This window comes from Panthera pardus, unplaced genomic scaffold (genome assembly GCF_024362965.1).
Source record: "Panthera pardus isolate Hobbes unplaced genomic scaffold, ASM2436296v1 HiC_scaffold_8, whole genome shotgun sequence".
In the NCBI taxonomy this organism is placed as follows: Eukaryota; Metazoa; Chordata; class Mammalia; order Carnivora; family Felidae; genus Panthera; species Panthera pardus.
In genome coordinates, this window is record NW_026527013.1 from 228,352 (window position 1) to 246,241 (window position 17,890).

Sequence of the window (17,890 nt, forward strand, 5' to 3'; positions counted from 1 at the left end):
GGTATACAGCAGGTGTCTCATGCCTGCTTTGCCTATGCAGTAGGTGCCCTAATGTGCTTGCTACACACAAGTACTTGATTCATACTGTATACAGTAGGTACTCCATACCTGCCTGTTACATACAGCAGCAGGCCATGCGTGCTTATTGTACACAGTAGGTGCTCCGTTTTGCTGGCTACACTACACACAGAAGACACTTGGTACCTATTTGCTGTAGGCAGGAGGGGCTCCATGCACGCTTGCTGTGTAGAGAGTGCTTACTTGTACCCAACGGTTTCTTGACGAGCGTGTGCCAGCTATATGTCGTAGGTGTCCGACACCTGCCCGCTGCTCTACGCTGCACGCTCTCCGTGCGCTTGCTCTATACAGCAGGTGCTCCGTACATGCTTGTGCACAGCGGGCGCTCAGATTCTGGCCTAAGATGTGCAAAAGGTGCTCGGTGCGTGTCAGCTACAGCAGGTAGGTAGGTACGAGCGGGGGCGTGGTGCACACTGGCCGTGCCGAGTAGGCGCTGACAGCCTGACGCAGTGCACGCAACGGTGTGCGCCCTGGATGGACAGAACAGGTGCCCAGTACCTGCGGACCCACTGCGGGAGGCGCGCCGCGGATGCACACGCCCCAGGGCTGCAGCCCGCTGACGCCCCTGCCCCGCCCCCAGGCAAGAAGAACTCCATCCTGCTGCACAAGGTACAGCACGATCTCAACTCGGGCGTGTTCAACAACCAGGAGAACGCCATCATCCAGGAGATCGTCAAATACGACCGCGAGATGGTGCAGCAGGCAGAGCTGGGCCAGCGCGTGGGCCTCTTCCCGCCGCCGCCGCCGCCGCAGGTCACCTCGGCCATCGCCACGCTGCAGCAGGCCGTGGCCATGAGCTTCTGCCCGCAGGTGGCGCGCCCGCTCGTGGGGCCGCTGGCCCTTGGCTCGCCACGCCTCGTGCGCCGCCCGCCCCCGGGGCCCGGGCCCGCGCCCTCCGCCGCCGCCGCCGCCGCCGCCGCCTCGCCGGGACCCGCGCCCGCCGCCAGTCCCCCGGGCGCGCCCGCCAGCCCCCGGGCGCCTCGGACCTCGCCCTACGGCGGCGCGCCCGGCTCCCCCGCCGCACCCCGCGCCGGACCCGCGCTGCCCGCGCGCCGCCTGAGCCGCGCCTCGCGCCCGCTGTCGGCCTCGCAGCCGTCGCTGCCCCACGGCGCGCCCGGCCCGGGCCCCGCGGCCTCCGCGCGTCCGGCCAGCAGCTCCACGCCGCGCTTGGGGCCGGCGCCCGCCACCCGAGCCGCCGCGCCCAGCCCGGACCGCAGGGACTCGGCCTCGCCCGGCGCCGCCGGCGGCCTCGACCCCCTGGACTCCGCGCGCTCGCGCCTCTCGTCCAACTTGTGACCTTCGCCGCGCCGCCCCGCGGGCCCAGGCGGGCCGGGGGCGGGGCCGTCATCCACACCAAAGCCATGCCATCGCGCGCTGCCCCCGGCCGTCGTCGGCCGCCCGCCCCAGAAGCCATAGAGGAGTCCTAGGTAGTTGTAGTCGGACGGGCGGGCCGGGGCGGCGCGGCAGCCCCCTCCGAGCCCCCGCCGTGCCCTTCATCGCCCTGCGCCCACCCACATCGTCCTTGCCCCCGGCGGCGGCCTCGCCTGAGTGCGTGCGAGGGGGCCCCCCTTCACCTCGGTGCCTCAGTTCCCCCAACTGTGAAGCGGGGACGGGGACGGCCCCGTGGCCGAAAGGAGATGGCTGTGGAGTCCTGCCCGCCCCCACCCCTCGTAGGTGGCCCGTCCGATGAGGATTCTGTTTTTTAAGTGCAATACTTGGCCCGCCGGCTTCCCGCTGCCCCCATCGCGCTCACGCAATAACCGGCCCGGCCCCCCCCACCCTACCCTCTCCCCGACCCCGTCCGCGCGCCGCCCGCGGTGACCTCCCCCCGGAGCGGGCACACCCCGCCCCCTCCGGCGCCCAGGGGCGGGCAGTCCTGGCTGCGCCCGGGCGCGGGGGTCGGAGGTGAGGCCGGGCCGCCGCGATGAATGTACCGACGGGCCGAGGCAGCAGCGCCCCCGCCGCGCTCCACGCCCCTGACCCCCACACCCCCATTCCGCGCAATAAACGACAGCATTGGCGTCCAGCCTGCCGGCCTCTGACTGCTTGGTGCCGGGGCGCAGCTGCTCGGGTGCCCCGAGACCGGCGGGAGACGCTCGACCCCATGGGTGGCAACAGCTTTATTTACACTATGGTACAGGGCGGGCGGCGGGGGCAGCGTCAGCTGAAGAAGTAAGTGGAGTGCTTCACCTGCTTCAGGTCGAAGGCCCCTGTGGAGCAGAGGGCCCGGCGGAGACCTCGCGGCGGGGCCCTGGGCGACCCCTCCCGCGCCCCCCGCCCTCAGGAAACGCGCAGGGTGTCGGGCCCTACCTGTCTTAGGCACCGACCTCAGCGTGTCCTGGAGCTTGCCAGTCCGCGTGCTCTTGAGGTGCTGTGGGGACCTGAGGCCGAGGGCAGGGTGGGCGTGAGGCCCGGTGGGGCAATGCGGGGTGGTCCCGGCCGCACTGGGGGAGGGGGCACTAAACCTGGCGCCAGAGCAGAATCGCTTCATCAGGAACCTGGACAGGTTGTGCAGGATGGGCTGGCTGTGCAGGCGGACAAACTGCTCCCGGCATACCTGGGGGCAGGGGGCGTCGTCGGGAGGGAGAACAGGGGCCCGAGGGGCGGGGGCGGGGGCGGGCGGAGCTTCCCGGGTCCCGCCCCCAACCCGGGGACTGACGGCTGGACCGAGGCTGCGGGTGCCCGGTGCCACGAGGCAAGGGCGTGGGGTCAGGGGGACCCGCTGCCCTCTGAGGGGGGCCGGGTGTGGGCGCAGGGCGGGCGGCACCTGGTTCATGACCTCCACGTCAGCCGCGTGGGTCCAGAAGCAGTCGTGCACGGAGACGAAGGTCAGGCCTTTCCTGCGGTGGCAGTCGGGGTCTCCCGTGAGGCGGGCTGCCCCTCCAGGGCCACTCCCGCCTCTGCTCCTTCCCACCCTCCCTCAGGCCCCCCCCCCCCCCCCCCCCCCGGTGGGACCCGGCTCCCCACCGGTCAGCTCACCTGTTCATGGTCCCGCCTCACACCCTCTTCACACCTCCTGACCCCCCCCCCCCAGCCACGGACTGTTTACCAGTCTTATTAACACCGAGAAACAGTTCTCTCTCTTAGTAAGAAAACTCTGTCCCGTGTCACTGCCCCCCCCCCCCCCGTTGCCGCAGCTGATACTGTCCCCCCACCCGTCACTACAGGGCTGCGTCCCAGGGGTCCTGTGCCACCCGCAAGAGGCAGGCACAGATGGCAACCTGTCTCTGAACGCTGGCTCCTTTCTAACCCAACTATCCACACACCTGCCCTATGGCCATGCTTGGGGGCCTCTGCAGAGCTCAGAACAGAAACCCAGACGCTTCCCCCTACGAGGGCCACAAATCCCTCAGAACCGTGTGCTGCCGGCACTCCCTTGGACGGAACCACAGGCACTTCTCACTCGGAGCAGTGACACCTTCCCCACCGGCCCAGCCAGCTGCTTCCCCCTCACACACACCTCGCTGCCAAGGGGCCTTTGCGTATGCTTACATGTAGTCCTTTTCTGGGCACCGGGTCCGGCAACCCGTGTGACTAGGGTCCTCGCCTCCTGTAGGCCTCGGTCCTGTCCCCTGACCCTGTCTGACCCGGCCTCACCACCTGCCTTCCCCACTCTGTGGGTCCCCGCCGTGTCCCCGACACCCAGAAGAGGGTGTGCACACGGATCGCCAACAGACACAGTCTGAGCACGCCCGGCCCACGAGGCAAGCTGCAGACGGGGGGCCCACCTGTAGCAGTGCAGGGCTGTGAGCATCATGTGTGAAGAGTCCAGAGAGTGGATGAAGTTGGGGGGGAAGCCATTCTTCTGCTTCAGCGTGTTGGGCCTCCTGGGGAGGGGGGAGGACTCAGCCGCCTCTGGCCTGGTCTGACCTGGGGGCAGCCCCCAGCCCAGCGCCCCCACCGGCACTCACTGGCTGGTATCCCCACTGTGGCTGAAGGTGAGGCTCTGGATCCCGCCGCTGATCTGCAGGAGCGGGGCGGGGAGGGTCAGGAGCCCCGCCCGGACAGGGACAGGGACACGGACACGGAGCGGGGGTGGTGGGGCGGGGCCGCACCTACCATGACCTTGGAGTCCCGGTGGTAGGGCTGGATGATGGGGATGCCCAGGGGCGTGACCCACTCCACAGCCGAGCCCGAGTGGGCAATGAGCCGGGCGCTCTCAGTCAGCCAGTGCTGTGGACACAGGGCACGGGCTCAGGCAGGGCCCCCCCCCCCCCGTCAGGGACAGCCCGGTGGGCCCGGGGAGGGGGCGAGGACACACCTGGATGGCCCGCGTGCCCGAGAACATCTCCTGGAGACTGTTGAACACCTGGCGCACCAGGTAGTGAGACGCCTCCCACACGAACTCCTGGAGGGGGTGCGGGGCAGCGGTCGGCGGGGGCACAGGGTGGGCGATCACCCACCCACCTCCCCCCAGGAAAACGGACCTCACGGCACCCTCTGGGAACCCAGAAGCCCGGCCCCATCTTTCTTTCGGAGAGAGACACGGGAGCCCCTGAGGCTGGGGGGGGGGGGGCAAGCCCCACCCCCAGGACTGCCTGCCGTCCAGCAGCTGGCCGTTCAGGGCAGCGGCCGGGCCGGGGCCGGGGGAAACCTCGACACTGCCGTGGGGCCAAGCGCCCGCCAGGCTGCGCACCTGGGGGAAGTCGCTGAGCTCCCGCAGGCGCCTCTCGATCTGCAGGCGGCCCCCGTAGCGGGTGACCCCGTACACCACAGTCATCACCGTCTGCTTCACCACCTTGCGGCTGATGAACCCCTCGAGCACCTGGGCGACCCGCACGCCCCGCTTGGCGTCCTGCCTGCGGAACACCTCCACCTGCGCAGGCGTTCGGGGTCAGCGGGCGGGCGCGTGGACCTTCTGCCTCCCACCCTGCCCGGCAGCCCCTTCTCTTCCCGAGGACCCCACGGTTCCCTCTTCCGACACCCCCCCTGGGGAAGCCCACCCTGACCGCCTGCTCCCGTCACAGGTGACTGGGGGCCACGCGACCTGCAGATCCAGGCGTCCCCAGGACGGAGACCCCACGCGGGCCCTGGGCATGAGCAGGCGGGGACCGCGGCGCCCACCTGCGCGGCCACTCCGCTGTACACGTCCTGCGGCACGTCGAGGGCAGCAGGTTGACGGAGGCGGCCCCGATGCTGTCGCGGCCGAGGGCGGCATAGTGCTGCAGCCGTTACAGGAGCCGTCCTGGGGCCGACAGGGGCGGGGGGCGGGGCAACCCCGGGGATCGAGCCGGCGCTCCGGGGCGCCCCAGTGTGCCGCCCGTACCACCGCCGTAGGAGGTCGCCCCGCAGGGCCAGCCACTCCCACGGGGGCCGGCCTCCACGAGGGGGACGCCAGCCAAACGCAGAGCGGGGTGTGCGCTAGGCGCCCACACTTCCACGGACCCTCGCACACCTCCAGCCGCGCCCCCCTGGGCCAGGCACACCCCGAGATGCGGTCCCCGCCAGCTCACCTGGTGGACCGGGAAGTGAGAAATGTAGGCAGCGGGGGTCGGGAGCGCGCACGGCTCCGAGCGATCTCCATGCAGCAGGCCAGGGCCTGCCAGGGCTCCTCCACCTCCATCCACCACTTGCGGCCCTGAGGGAGGGCAGCATGAGGCCGGGACAGAGCCCCCCGGAACAGCGGTGGGGGGGGGGAGGGCAGGGAGGGACACCCGGGAACAGCCTCCGAGCGAGCAGGAGTGGGACGGGGAAAGGTCTGGAAGAAGAGCTAACCCTGGAGGGAAGGGCCGCAGAGCCGCCGACCCCGAAGGAAGGACGCCGCCAGGAGCATGCCAAGGGAGGGGCGGGGGTAGCGGGTGCAGGGAACAGGTGGGGGAGGTGGGGGGGGGGGAAGACCCCGCCCCTACCGTCATGGGCCGGTCGGCAGAGTCCAGAACGTCCTCCATCACCTCGTCGGCGAAAACCAGGCGCGCCTGCAGCGGCTCCCGCTTCTTGAGCCGGTCAGGTTGACCAGGTGGATCTTGAGCCAGTCGAGGCCGCGGGGGCCAAGCGGGCGGCCCTGGGCGAACTCCAGCAGGGCGCGCGCCAGGTCGCTGCCCAGGTGGTTGAAGTGGGGCGGGCAGGGGTAGGTGCGGCCGCGGAAGTCCATGTTGTGGGGCAGCCAGAAGACGCAGTGACGCAGGTGCTGCGCCAGCGAGAGGCGGTACAGCGCGTCCGACCGCAGGCTGTGCATCTCCCGGGCCACTTTGAGGCAGCGGGCCAGCTCCCGCCGCAGCTCGGCCTTCTGGGCAGGCGAGGCGTCGGGCGGCAGGCGGCCCTCGGGCGGCCGGGGCGCCTCGGAGGGCGGGGCCGGCACGCCCAGGCGGGGGCAGCCCTTGGCGGCGAAGAGCTCCAGCACAGGTCCAGCACGCGGCCGTTGACGCGCCAGGCGCAGTTGCCCAGCTGGGTGAGGGCGTCCAGGGCGCCGTGCAGCTCGGCGGGCGGGCAGCTGTCCAGCAGGCGCTGGTGCTGCGTGGTGCCCTCCACAGAGCGCACGAGCTTAGTGGGACTCAGCAGGAAGGCGCCCGTGTGCGGTGACGTCCAGGGCAGTGGCGGGCACAGCATGGGCACCTCGGCCGCCTCGAAGGTCAGCGTGTGCTCCGCCGCGGTCGCCAGCAGCTGCATGAAGGCCGGGTGTGGCTTCAGGATCCCGATCTGGGGGCGAGGCGGGCAAAGACCGGCAGAGGCGTCGATCGCCCCGAAGGACGCTCGGCGGGCAGAGGGCCCCCTCCAGCCCCGGGACCCGGGTGTCGGACCCCAGCAGGATTTCCACAGGACCCGGCCACGGCCCCGGGGTCCCACGGCACCCGGAGCCCCCACCCTCGCGCAGGGCCCACCTGGCGGAAGCTGCGGAAGGAGTACACGTGGTAGAGCACCGGGATGAGCGAGCAGGAGCCCTGGGGGGCGGCCAGGCTGCCGGGCATTCGCACCACCTCCACCAGCATCTCCGCCAGACGCTTGCCCAACTGCACCAGCACAGGCAAGGGCCAGGGCTGCTCATGGGGGGCCTCGGGCGCCCCCAGCGTCTCCCAGTACTGCCGTGGCAGGCAGGGCACCGCCACCTGGGGGCGGGGGAGTGGGTCAGGGGCTGGGGGTCTGAGCCCAGCCCTGCGCCCCCCCCCCCCCCCCCCACGGGCCTCACCTGGGTGTCCAAGCCCCCCCCCACCATGGGCCTCACCTGGGTGTCCGAGCCCCCGCCCCCAAGGGCATCACCTGGGTGTCCGAGGCCCCCCCACCACGGGCCTCACCTGGGTGTCCGAGCCCCCCACCCCGATGGGCCTCACCTGGGTGTCCGAGCCCCCCCCACCCCCGACGGGCCTCACCTGGGTGTCCAAGGCCCCCCCCCCCCCCACGGGCCTCACCTGGGTGTCCGAGCCCCCCCCCCCGACGGGCCTCACCTGGGTGTCCGAGCCCCCCCCCGACGGGCCTCACCTGGGTGTCCGAGCCCCCCCCCCACCAAAGGGCCTCACCTGGGTGTCCGAGCCCCCCCCCCCCCACGGGCCTCACCTGGGTGTCCGAGCCCCACCCCCAAGGGCATCACCTGGGTGTCCGAGGCCCCCCCACCCCCCCACGGGCCTCACCTGGGTGTCCGAGCCCCCCCCCACCACGGGCCTCACCTGGGTGTCCGAGGCCCCCCCACCCCCCCCACGGGCCTCACCTGGGTGTCCGAGCCCCCCCCCACCACGGGCCTCACCTGGGTGTCCGAGCCCCCCCCCCCCCCCCCCCACGGGCCTCACCTGGGTGTCCGAGGCCAGCAGGTGCAGGTACTGGTAGTAGCGTTGCTGCAGCGCCTGCACCTGGCTGAGCTGCTTCTTCTGCACCGCGTGCCGATTGAAGACGCGCAGGCCCAGCTGCTGCGCCAGGGAGAGGAGGGACTCTCCCTGCGGCGGCAGCACCTGCAGGGTCTGGGGGCGGCACCGGGAGGTGAGCAGGGCCAGCCAGCGCCGCCACCACCCCCCGCCCCGCCCCCAAGCCCGCCGACGCCCCACCTGCAGCAGCAGCCTGGCGAGCTCCCGCTCGGTGAGCAGACACAGGTACGGGAAGAGCGTGGGGCGGCCGGAGCGGGCGGCGCGGGCCTCACTGGCCTTCACGTCCCGCAGCCCCGCGCACAGCGCCTCCACCCACGCGGCGCGCAGCTGCTTCAGCGTCCTCCGCTGCGGGGGCGGGGCGGACACAGGAGTCACCATCTCGGGGCGGGGGGGGGGTGGGGGGGGGGAGTGGGAGACCCCGGAGGGGGGGGTCCTCCCGAGCCACGTGGCCCACCTCGCACTCTCCTCGCGGCGGTGGGCGACCCACGGGCTGCTGCCCCGGCCCCACCGTCCGCACCGACCCCAGGGGGCTGCGATTCAGCCGAGCTGCTCACCGCGTGCAGGACCTCCTTGGTGAGCCGCTGCGCCTTCTCCACCGACTCCACAGTGACAGTGGTGGCCATCTCCACACGCAGCTGCTGCTGGAAGAGGGTCTGCAGCTTCCACAGAGGCAGGTGCAGCTTGGGGTAAGACACGGGGCCCTCCTGTGGGGGGGACAGTATGACACGGGGCCCTCCTGTGGGGTGGGGACAGTATGACACGGGGCCCTCCTGTGGGGGGGACAGTATGACACGGGGCCCTCCTGTGGGGGGGACAGTATGACACGGGGCCCTCCTGTGGGGTGGGGACAGTATGACACGGGGCCCTCCTGTGGGGGGAACAGTATGACACAGGGCCCTCCTGTGGGGTGGGGACAGTATGACACGGGGCCCTCCTGTGGGGGGGGACAGTATGACACGGGGCCCTCCTGTGGGGGGGGACAGTATGACACGGGGCCCTCCTGTGGGGGGGGACAGTATGACACGGGGCCCTCCTGTGGGGGGGACAGTATGACACGGGGCCCTCCTGTGGGGGGGACAGTATGACACGGGGCCCTCCTGTGGGGGGGACAGTATGACACGGGGCCCTCCTGTGGGGGGGACAGTATGACACGGGGCCCTCCTGTGGGGGGGGACAGTATGACACGGGGCCCTCCCCGTGTGTGTGGGGGGGGGCAGGCAGGAGGTCAGGCCCCCACAGGCTGGACTCTCCTACACACAAGGCCGACGAGAGCAGCGGTCCGGCCTGCACGTCCAGGACCCCCACCCGCAGAGCCACATCTGCTTCTCCGAGTCCCCGGAAAATCATCCCTCCGAGGATGGAAGGAAGCAAGGTGCCAAAGAGCACGTGACAGCCACCCAGCATTTGCCCGGCCTCACTGGGTGGGGGTGGGAACTACCCGGGGAGACACAGCTCAGGTCTCTGGGCAGTGAGCTCGTGTTTAAACTGGAAACTGTGCAAATGCGTGACCCATCCAAAAAGAGACACTGAAAACCGCAAAACCCAGCACACCGAGAATCACACACAGGCCCACACAAGGCAGGTCTTCTAATGACTGCACAGCGGACAGAGCCCCGGCCACACTGCCCACCTGCTGCTTGAGGCCAGCCAAAGCTCGGGCTGTCTACACCCAGCTCTGGTATGACGCCTGTGCTCTGCCCGCCGCTGAGCCTCTGGGTGGGAACCCAACGGCGAGGCTGTGGCACCTTCCAGCTTTAATCTTTAGGGTCAGGGCCCCGGTGGGGACTGGCACTTGCCAAGTCTGGTTCGTCTGGCCTCTGAAGAGCAGGGAGGGCATCCCTGGGACGCGGGTGGCTCCGAGAGAAATTAAAGGAGGGGCCGAGGAGACTCCACAAGGACAGGGTGGTCCCGGCTCATCCCCAACAGGACATGCCCCCCCCCCCGCCGGTGGGTGTCAGGGCCCTCTCACCTTGGCGTAGATCTCCCTGAGCAGGGGTGAGGTGTTGACCTGGGGCTCGGGCTGGGGCTGCAGAGGAGGGCTGAAGGTGGGCTGGGCCTTGTGCACTGCCTGCAGGAGCGCGGCCTGCTCCTCCTGGCACAGTGGCACGCTGGAGAAGAGGTCCTGCAGCCGCAGCCCATCCTGGGCCATCTGGTCCAGACACCTGTGGGGGCGCATGGTGCCTAAGGGACGGGCAGCCCCCAGCACCCTGCAGGTCTCAGCGCCAGGCGGCCATGGGGGCCTTCTGGGTGGCCCGGGCCCCGGCAAGGGCCTGATGCCCACCCACCTTTGGACGGTCCTGGCGTCCTGGTCCAGCCGTCCCATGCACTGGAGCGCAGCTGCGTAGGACAAGAGGTCTGGGGTGAGGCCGGCATCTTTCACCATGAAGAACACGTAAACCAGCTCTTTGAAGGAGCCCTGGGGAGACCAAGTTGGGGTGAGGGTCCTGGGGTGGCCAGCCCGTCCCTTGAGACCTTGCTCTCCAGCCAGCGAATTAGGAAAAGGCTTGCCGGCCAAGTGCAGCGCCGGCGCTCGGTGACACCACGGCGGGACCAGGCGGGGGCTGGGTTCCCGACGGGGAGAGGTGCTGATACTGTGGACGTGAACGTGCACTATTCCAGCCGCTACAAGAGGCTCTTCAGTGTTCTCTGCGTCCGTGTGCTGTCTTCCACCCGCCTGCTCCGGGGTTAGCCCACCTCTTCCCCATTTCCACAAGTGCTAGTCCTGTCCCTGGTTGGAGTGCGGCCTCTCTCACACAGGCGCCGTGGCCGTCAACCTCTCTCCGACACCCCCCGGCTGGAGGCACGCCGCGTTCAGGCCTCCGTTCATTTCCAAGTACAGGAAACCTTGTTTGCGAGCGTAAGTCGTTCCAGAAACACGTTTGTAATCCAAAGTACTTGTATGTCAAAGCCATTTCCCCACGAGAAATAATGGCAACGCACGATCCAAACATATTCATGTAAAAACGATTACGATACTGTAAGATGATAGAAAATAATATAATTCACGGTATAAAGAAATACACATTAACCTGCACTTACCTTTGAGAACCTCCGTGGCTGGAGTGAGGGAGACGAGAGAGAGGAGGGCGACTGTGCAGGACAACTGTCACTATCACTAAGGGAATCACTGCTATCTATCGGCTCAACGCAATCTTCTTCTTTTCCTGAGGCTTTAATAGGGAACCTATCCGGTGACGCTTGCTTTGCCTCCTCTCGAGGGTTTCGCAAAAACGGGACATCGCGTTGTCGTTAAACAGATCTGTTGCTCACGCTGCTACAGCCTTATTCGGGTGGTGCTTCGCTACACAATTTTGCAGTTTCCCACACTTCACACATCTCCCTAATCTCATCTGAAGTGAGGGATTCCTCCGCCTTTTCCTCCTCCTCTGCAGGCAAGGTACAGACGTAGACTTCTTACAAAATCTTGCAGTTTCAGCCCCTCGCATACCTCGTTCACAGTCTCCAATGATTTCCTTCGACTTCCACCAGCATCATCTCCTTCTTGCCGCCTTTCTCTCCAACCTTTTTCTGCATGGGGGTCACTGTATACGCTGCCGCTGATGCTGACTACAGCACACGATTAATAAACTTTCGTCACATGCTATACTTAACGTAACTGGCAGCGAGGCAGCAGAGGACAAGGTCCCTATCTGCAGGCGGCCCGACCTAGAATGAAGCAAAGCGTTCCCGAGCTCGCTCTTGGATGGAAAAGCAAAGGGCCGTCCGCAGGTGCGTCGAGGGGACAAAAATACACGAGCGCCAACGTTCCGAAAACTCACTGAGTTCTGCCAACGAGACTGAGCGTCCCAGCGTGGGCGATGATCACCCACCCCCGCAGAGAACCACTGGCTCAGCTGCGACCACATGACACTCGGCGTCACGTTCTAGGTGAACTGCAAGGCCTCGCTCGCTCACCAAGGGAGAACGTATCAGGGACGTCTGCCTGTCTTGCGGAACAGCTTCCTCGCGGTCCAGGTTCTGCTGTACGTGCTACGTTCTCTTGCAGCTGCTTCCCGGACCACTGGAGGTCTGTGCCGCTGCAGACCCGCTGGAGAAAACAAGGCTCCTAGCGCCCCCCGCCCCCGCCCCCTGGTCCTGCTGCCTTCATCCAAGGCGTGCCGCCACACCAGGGACCACGGTGCCGGCAACCGGGTTTTCAGGCGCTTGTCTCAAGGACCTCGCCCAGGCCGCCCTACTGGCCGTCAGCAGCCACACGTAGCCACCACGTTTAAACCTTCAGCTCTGCAAACGCTCGGGGCTCACACGCAGCCGGAGCAGGTGAACGTGCCAACGGGGAAGGGACCCCCGCCGGACAGCGCCGGTCTACAGGAAGCGTGTCTAAACCCCACGTGCCGTCTCACCTTTACGCTTTACAGAGACACACGCGCGCGCGCAGACACGGTGGCCGAGGCTCTAAATCAGGCCCCTCTGCCTTACACGTGGGGACACCGAAGCTCAGAGAGAAGTGGGAGGCGTGGGCCACACGGTGAGCAAGCGGCAGCCACAGGACTCGGGCTGGGCTCTGGGTAACAGCCAAGCCCCATCCCGCATGCGCAGGCCGCCCAGACACCATGACTTCCGGAGCCCAGGATGCCTGTGCAGTCCACGCACGACGCAGGACGGGCCTGGGACGGGGTTAGCAATGCCCCCGAACCCCCACCTACTCGGGACCTCGTAACACGGGCCCCTGAGGGATCTCTGCTAACGGAATGAGTTCAGATGAAGCCGCGTGAGGAGTGTGAGGACAGGGCAGACGCGGGACACCTGGAGACGCCTGGGGACGCGGCCACAGGCCCAGGACCACAGGGGCTCCGGGAGCTGGAAGAGGCAGGAAGGCAGCGGCCCCACCCGCTTTGACCTGGGACTGGAAAAAAATAACTGTGTCACTTTAAGCCGCCCAGGTTTTGGTCATCGCCGCAAATGCAGGAAGCTCGTGCCGGCGCCGATGGCAGAAACGTCCCGCTGTAACAGGGCCCTGTGACCTTGGGTGGAAGAACACGAGCTCCTTGCCTTCACTAACTCCCTGAAGCTAGTGCGTCCCGGTGACGAAGACAAACGTGACTGCCGCCTGTGGGGACTGGGCATCTCCACGCCACGGGCCGACGCAGACGTAAAAGCGATGGCGGCCCCTGGGCCTGCCGTCCTGTCCTCGAGTGAGGCCCGGCGGTCTCGGCCACAAGCCCACGCTCGCAGCCGGCGCCTCGGTCCCCACGCAACGGCCTCCGCCTCGGGCCTGAGCACAGGGAGGGGGCTCGGAGCTGCGCCCCCGCGAGGCCACGTGAAGAACGCTCTTGAACAGGCAGCCCGGGCCGCCGCCGCCGCCGCCGCCGCCGCGGGGAAATCAGAAACACTTGGAGAGACACGGGGCATGGCCAGAGCGGACCCCGCAGGGAACCCCACGGCCACGGACGAACGCCCGCATCGAGACGCGCTAAGCTAACCCCCCACCTGAGGAAGCCCCACCTAAAGCAGCGAAGTCGCTCTCCCGAGAAGGACCTGGAAACTCCCCCGGAGGCCAAAGCGCCCCTCACACCAGGCGGGCACAGAGGCCCCGGTCGAGGCGTCCGGAAGGAAAGGGACTAAAACGTTCAGCAGGACTCCCTCCCTCTCTTTCGGCTGTTCTGGGAAATCTCCGTTGAGGGCCACGTGGGACTTATGGTTGACAAGCTACGAGAATCGTCGGGACGGCCACGAGCACAGGACTCGGCCTCCGGGGCCCAGAGCCCCGGGTTCGGACCAGGCGCTCCCGGGTGGGGCCCGGCGGACCCCGCAGACACCCCTCCCCCGGGGCCGCCGCTCACCTTGCGAGCCCAGCCGAGCATGACGGTGTTGTACGCGGCCAGCGTGAGCACCCGCCGCTGCCGCCACTTGCTGTGGCAGGTGACCAGCACGTGGTGGGCGAGGGGCAGGTGGCCCGAGAGCAGGCAGCACTCCAGGAAGGCCAGGAGCCTCTGCTGCTGGGTCTCCAGCCGCGCGGGGGGCGCCGCCCGCCTCGTGGGCCCGCTCCGCCTCGCAGCTCAGCCTCCGCGGCGCCTCCCGCAGCAGCCGCGCCAGCTGCTCCTCCCAGGGGCTCCGGGGGGTCTCCTGCTCCCAGCGCAGCAGGCGCTCGGCCAGCGGGGCGCTCAGCAGCTGGGGCACCGTCCGCAGCCGGTGCTCACAGGCCAGCTGCTGGGCCCGCACCTGCAGCTTCGCCTGCAGCCGCTGCTTGCGCCTCTGCATCGCCCACTTCTCCTGGTCCAGCTTCTGCGCCCAGTGGCCGCCGAGCCCCGGGGCGGTGCCCTCGCCCCCTTTCTGGGCCTTCCTGCGTGGCTGGAAGCCGCCCGCATCTGGGAGTCGAGCCGGGCGGGGCCTCCTCACGGTCACGGTCACCTCCGACACACGCGCGGCCTGCAGCTGCCGCACCCGGGCCTCGAGCACTGTGGGGGCGAAGGGCGAGGATGTCAGGGGGACCCCCGTGCGAGCACCAGCCTCTTCAGACCTGCGGTTCTGGGGGGTGGCTGGCCTCGCCAACTCTCGGGGCCTTGGTTCTTTTTTTTTTTTTTAAACGATTATTTATTTTTGAGAGAGACAGAGCGTGAACGGGGGAGGGGTAGAGAGAGAGAGGGAGACACAGAATCGGAAGCAGGCTCCAGGCTCCGAGCTGTCGGCACGGAGCCCGATGTGGACTCGAACCCGTGAACCACAAGATGATGACCTTAGCCCAAGTTGGATGCTTAACCGACTGAGCCCCCCAGGCACCCCTCGAGGTCTCAGTACTACGTATGTCCCCCAATTTTCAGGCGCATACACCCTACCCACTCATTCAGCACCTCTGCGACAGCCTGACTCAACTTCCCAAAACCTGCCCCTCCGTGTCATCGTCACTGGCTGTCACTGTCACTGGCGGCGTGGTCCTTGCAGGCCCTCGGCCAAAAAACCCTTAAGCCTCCACACCCAGCCTGTCAGCACACCCTCAGCGGTGTGGCGCGGCCTCAAAATCCATCCAGGTGCCCCAGGGGCCCTGCCCTCGCCTCCCCCCACTCTCCCCCAGGCTGCGGCCACAATGGCCTCAGGGCCCCTGCACACTCTACTCCTGATCGCTATGATCGGTATGACCGGAGTTTCCTGCAGAGTCAGGTGCCACGGCTAGCCCTGCGTCACAACGGCTTCACAGATCACGGGAGTCCCCGACAGATCAACACGTAACCTTCTTCCGTGTCCCTCTGCTTAAGATGCCTTATTTCACATACGTTGTTAATTCACTAACGTCGAGCCCACAGCCAACAGCACCGCAACTGCAAGCAAACACCTATTTTTGGGCGCCTGGCTGGCTCAGTCGGTTAAGCGTCTGACGCTTGATGTCGGCTCAGCTCGTGAGCTCACAGTTTGTGAGTTCGAGCCCTGTGCTGGGTTCTACACTGTTGGTGTGGAGCCTAGCTGGGATTCCGTGTCTCCCTCTCTCTCTCTCAAATCAATTAAGTAGACATTAAAAAAATAACAACGAAAATGTGTATTTTCTCCAAAAGGCACATCACAGCCTTCTCGAACTCAGGACGGTGGAAAACACCTTGGCACTATGCTTGGGGACTTTAAACAGCAAAATCACCAACAAACAGCCCCCAAAATGCAGAAACGTGGCACTAAACGTACCTTGAGAAGGACACTTGTGTACAGTATGTGCTAAAACAAGAGGCCAGTGTGTCACCTGCTTCAACCCCAGCTGGGGACGGGGACATCGGGCAGCTCCAGTACTTGCTGCTCTGCACGTGTCCACAAGGGGCTGGGATTTGGGGGTTACGGATGGAGTTTAGTTCTTAGGCAACTGTGCCAATAGTGCTGAGGACCAACGGCACCCACGCAGTCCAGCCTCACCCGCCGGCCTCGGTCCAACAAAGACTTGCTGGAGTAAACTGAAGAGGCAGGGCGGCCTTGGCCCTCGTAGGAGCCAACACGTGGGGTGTGCATGTGGGGTGCCCGTGTCCGTCGAGGAGGTGAGGCCGACACGACGTGGCTGTGCGCACAGCTTTTCTCCCCGCGGTGGCAACAGTGCCTTTGGATGACAAGGCAGGCAAAGGCCACATGGACGTGTGACTGTGGGGCGGGGGGGGGGGGGGGTGGTTTATTAGCTTATCCTATGCTAGAGGACAGAGTTGGCGGGTTTTTAGGCTGGAGAGTGATGTAATGTGATTCAGACTTCCAGAACCTTCCTCCATTGAACATAGGATACTCGGGCTTCAAGACAATTAGGTAGTGAGTAAGAAACGAAAGAAGGTTGCTGTTGAGGACGACAGTAGTCTACTTCTCTATGTTCAGAATTTCCTGAAACAAACTTTTCCTTTTTAGACACACTGGAGACGCGGGGCAGGGGGGAAGCAGGAATCAGTGGCCATGGTCTGGGGGGCTCCAGTGAGGGAACACACATGCCCCCACCTCCCTGTGGCGGTGCCAGGACCGGGCCGGCCGGCCCACGCTGTGAAGACAGCAGGACCCCGACTGGTCCCCTCGGGCGCCTGAGCCCAGACAGCCGAGCCAGGGCACGTGTGTCAGTTCAGGATTCGAATCCTGACTCTGCAGGGGCAGTTCGTGCAGCCTTGGGCCAGCCTCTCCAGCTACCGCGTTGGGCCTCACCAGGAGAGTAGGAGCGCCTGCGGGGTTTGGGGAAGGGGAAACAACAGCCCTCTGTGTACAACACAAGCTTCCTGTCACCATCCCCATGAGGCCACTGAGGGCAGGGGAACCATTCAGTTACCCTGCTTTGCAGAATGCAGCCCTTCTCGTGGTGTCACTGCGAGGAAACGGGGAGGTAACCCCCCCAGCAGAGTGCCCATGGCTGGGAGGGGCGGGGGGACAGAGAGGAGGGGCTTCAGGCTCCAAGCCTTGGGGGTCTGGGCTCACCCTCCAGCAGCTCCGCGTGGCCCCAGTCCTTCCGGCGGTCTTGCTCACAAGGGCTGGCGGACAAGCTCCTTCTGCGGCCCCAGACACCACTGAGGGCCCCTGTGGGCAAGAGAGAGAGGCTGAGGGAGGCAGAAGGAGGCCCGCGGCCTGGGGGGCTGGGAGGGCCTCGTGTGGACAGAAATCGCAGGATCCTGGGGCAAAAGAGCTCTAAATTCATTGCAAACCGTCAGTGGTCACGGGCCTCACGTTGGAAAGAACCCAAGAGGTCAAAGGTGAAGAGGGCCTTACAGAAAAGAAATTTGGGCGTGGGATCAACATAAAGGGTTCCTCCAACTAAAGGTGCTGTGAGAGTTCAAAGGTCAAGGGCCCTAAGTCGCGAAGAAGGGGTCAGGGGACTCCAGAAGAACCTAAGAGTCAAGCGTCAAAGTGCTGTGCCGATCCCCATCGGGGGAGTGGCCTAAGGGCGAGTGAAAGCGGGGTCCAGTCAATGGGTTCCACAGAACCACACTGGGCAAGGAGCAAAGGTGGGGGGGTAGCTGGATCCCGGGGACCTAAAAGCCGAAGGTCACGGCCGTAGGGAGAGGAGGCAGTGGCAGCGGCCATGGCGTCACCCTCGGGTCTCCCCCGCGTTACCTTCCTCGGCCAGGGGGCCGGGGGGGCCCGCAGGCCACAGGGCCCTCCGGAGACCGGACGCGCCGCGGCCCCAGCGAAGCGCCGACATTCCGCACGCCGACCGCCGCGCCGCCCGCGCTGTTCGCACCGCCCACACCGCGCCTGCGCCGCCTGCGCCTGCCGGCAGTTGTAGTTCCACAGCCTACGGCGGCTGTGAAGGGACCTCGCGGCGAGAGGAGGTAGCCGGAACCACGATTCCCAGGGAGCAGCGGGGCCCGGGAGTCTCCGACGCATGCGCCGATAGAGCCCTCTAATTGGCTCTTCCTCCTGCCAGGGAGGGGCGGGACAGAGCCGTTGCTTGGGTAACCCGGGGTGACTCTAAGCCGTCTTTGGGAGGACCGGGAAGCCGGATTGTTGTTGTTGTTGTTCTTCTTCTTTCTTTTTTTTTCTAAAGGAATGGTCGCCAGATAGTTAAGACAGAGTTCTGCAATTTAGAGATTCCTGTCTGCGATCTTCATTGCTGCAACTTCGACTTT

The 17,890-nt window shown here is 66.5% G+C and overlaps 2 protein-coding genes across 2 annotated transcripts in view; one reads left to right on the forward strand and one right to left on the reverse strand.

Annotated features, from left to right (window-relative positions):
* The window catches only part of HCN2 (hyperpolarization activated cyclic nucleotide gated potassium and sodium channel 2), a 20,719-nt gene extending 18,615 nt beyond the window's left edge, over positions 1 to 2,104 (forward strand). The window contains exon 6 of the mRNA XM_053897881.1: positions 420 to 2,104. Within this exon, the coding sequence (XP_053753856.1) occupies positions 420 to 1,374 (955 nt within the window). The 3' untranslated portion in view covers positions 1,375 to 2,104. The remainder of the gene's footprint in view (positions 1 to 419) is intronic.
* Positions 2,105 to 2,183: 79 nt separating this feature from the next.
* On the reverse strand, positions 2,184 to 17,508 carry POLRMT (RNA polymerase mitochondrial). Its single transcript, XM_053898536.1, is given in 27 exon segments — positions 2,184 to 2,288; positions 2,389 to 2,459; positions 2,544 to 2,635; positions 2,846 to 2,918; positions 3,807 to 3,905; positions 3,990 to 4,042; positions 4,138 to 4,251; positions 4,340 to 4,426; positions 4,715 to 4,894; positions 5,143 to 5,183; positions 5,186 to 5,245; positions 5,248 to 5,263; positions 5,532 to 5,570; positions 5,573 to 5,656; positions 5,928 to 6,016; positions 6,019 to 6,420; positions 6,423 to 6,714; positions 6,897 to 7,121; positions 7,797 to 7,964; positions 8,049 to 8,213; positions 8,423 to 8,572; positions 9,838 to 10,030; positions 10,154 to 10,284; positions 13,670 to 13,846; positions 13,848 to 14,284; positions 16,743 to 16,841; positions 17,376 to 17,508. Coding segments are annotated over 27 exon segments (3,675 nt in total). The 5' UTR covers positions 17,464 to 17,508; the 3' UTR covers positions 2,184 to 2,238.
* Between the last annotated feature and the right edge of the window lie 382 nt (positions 17,509 to 17,890).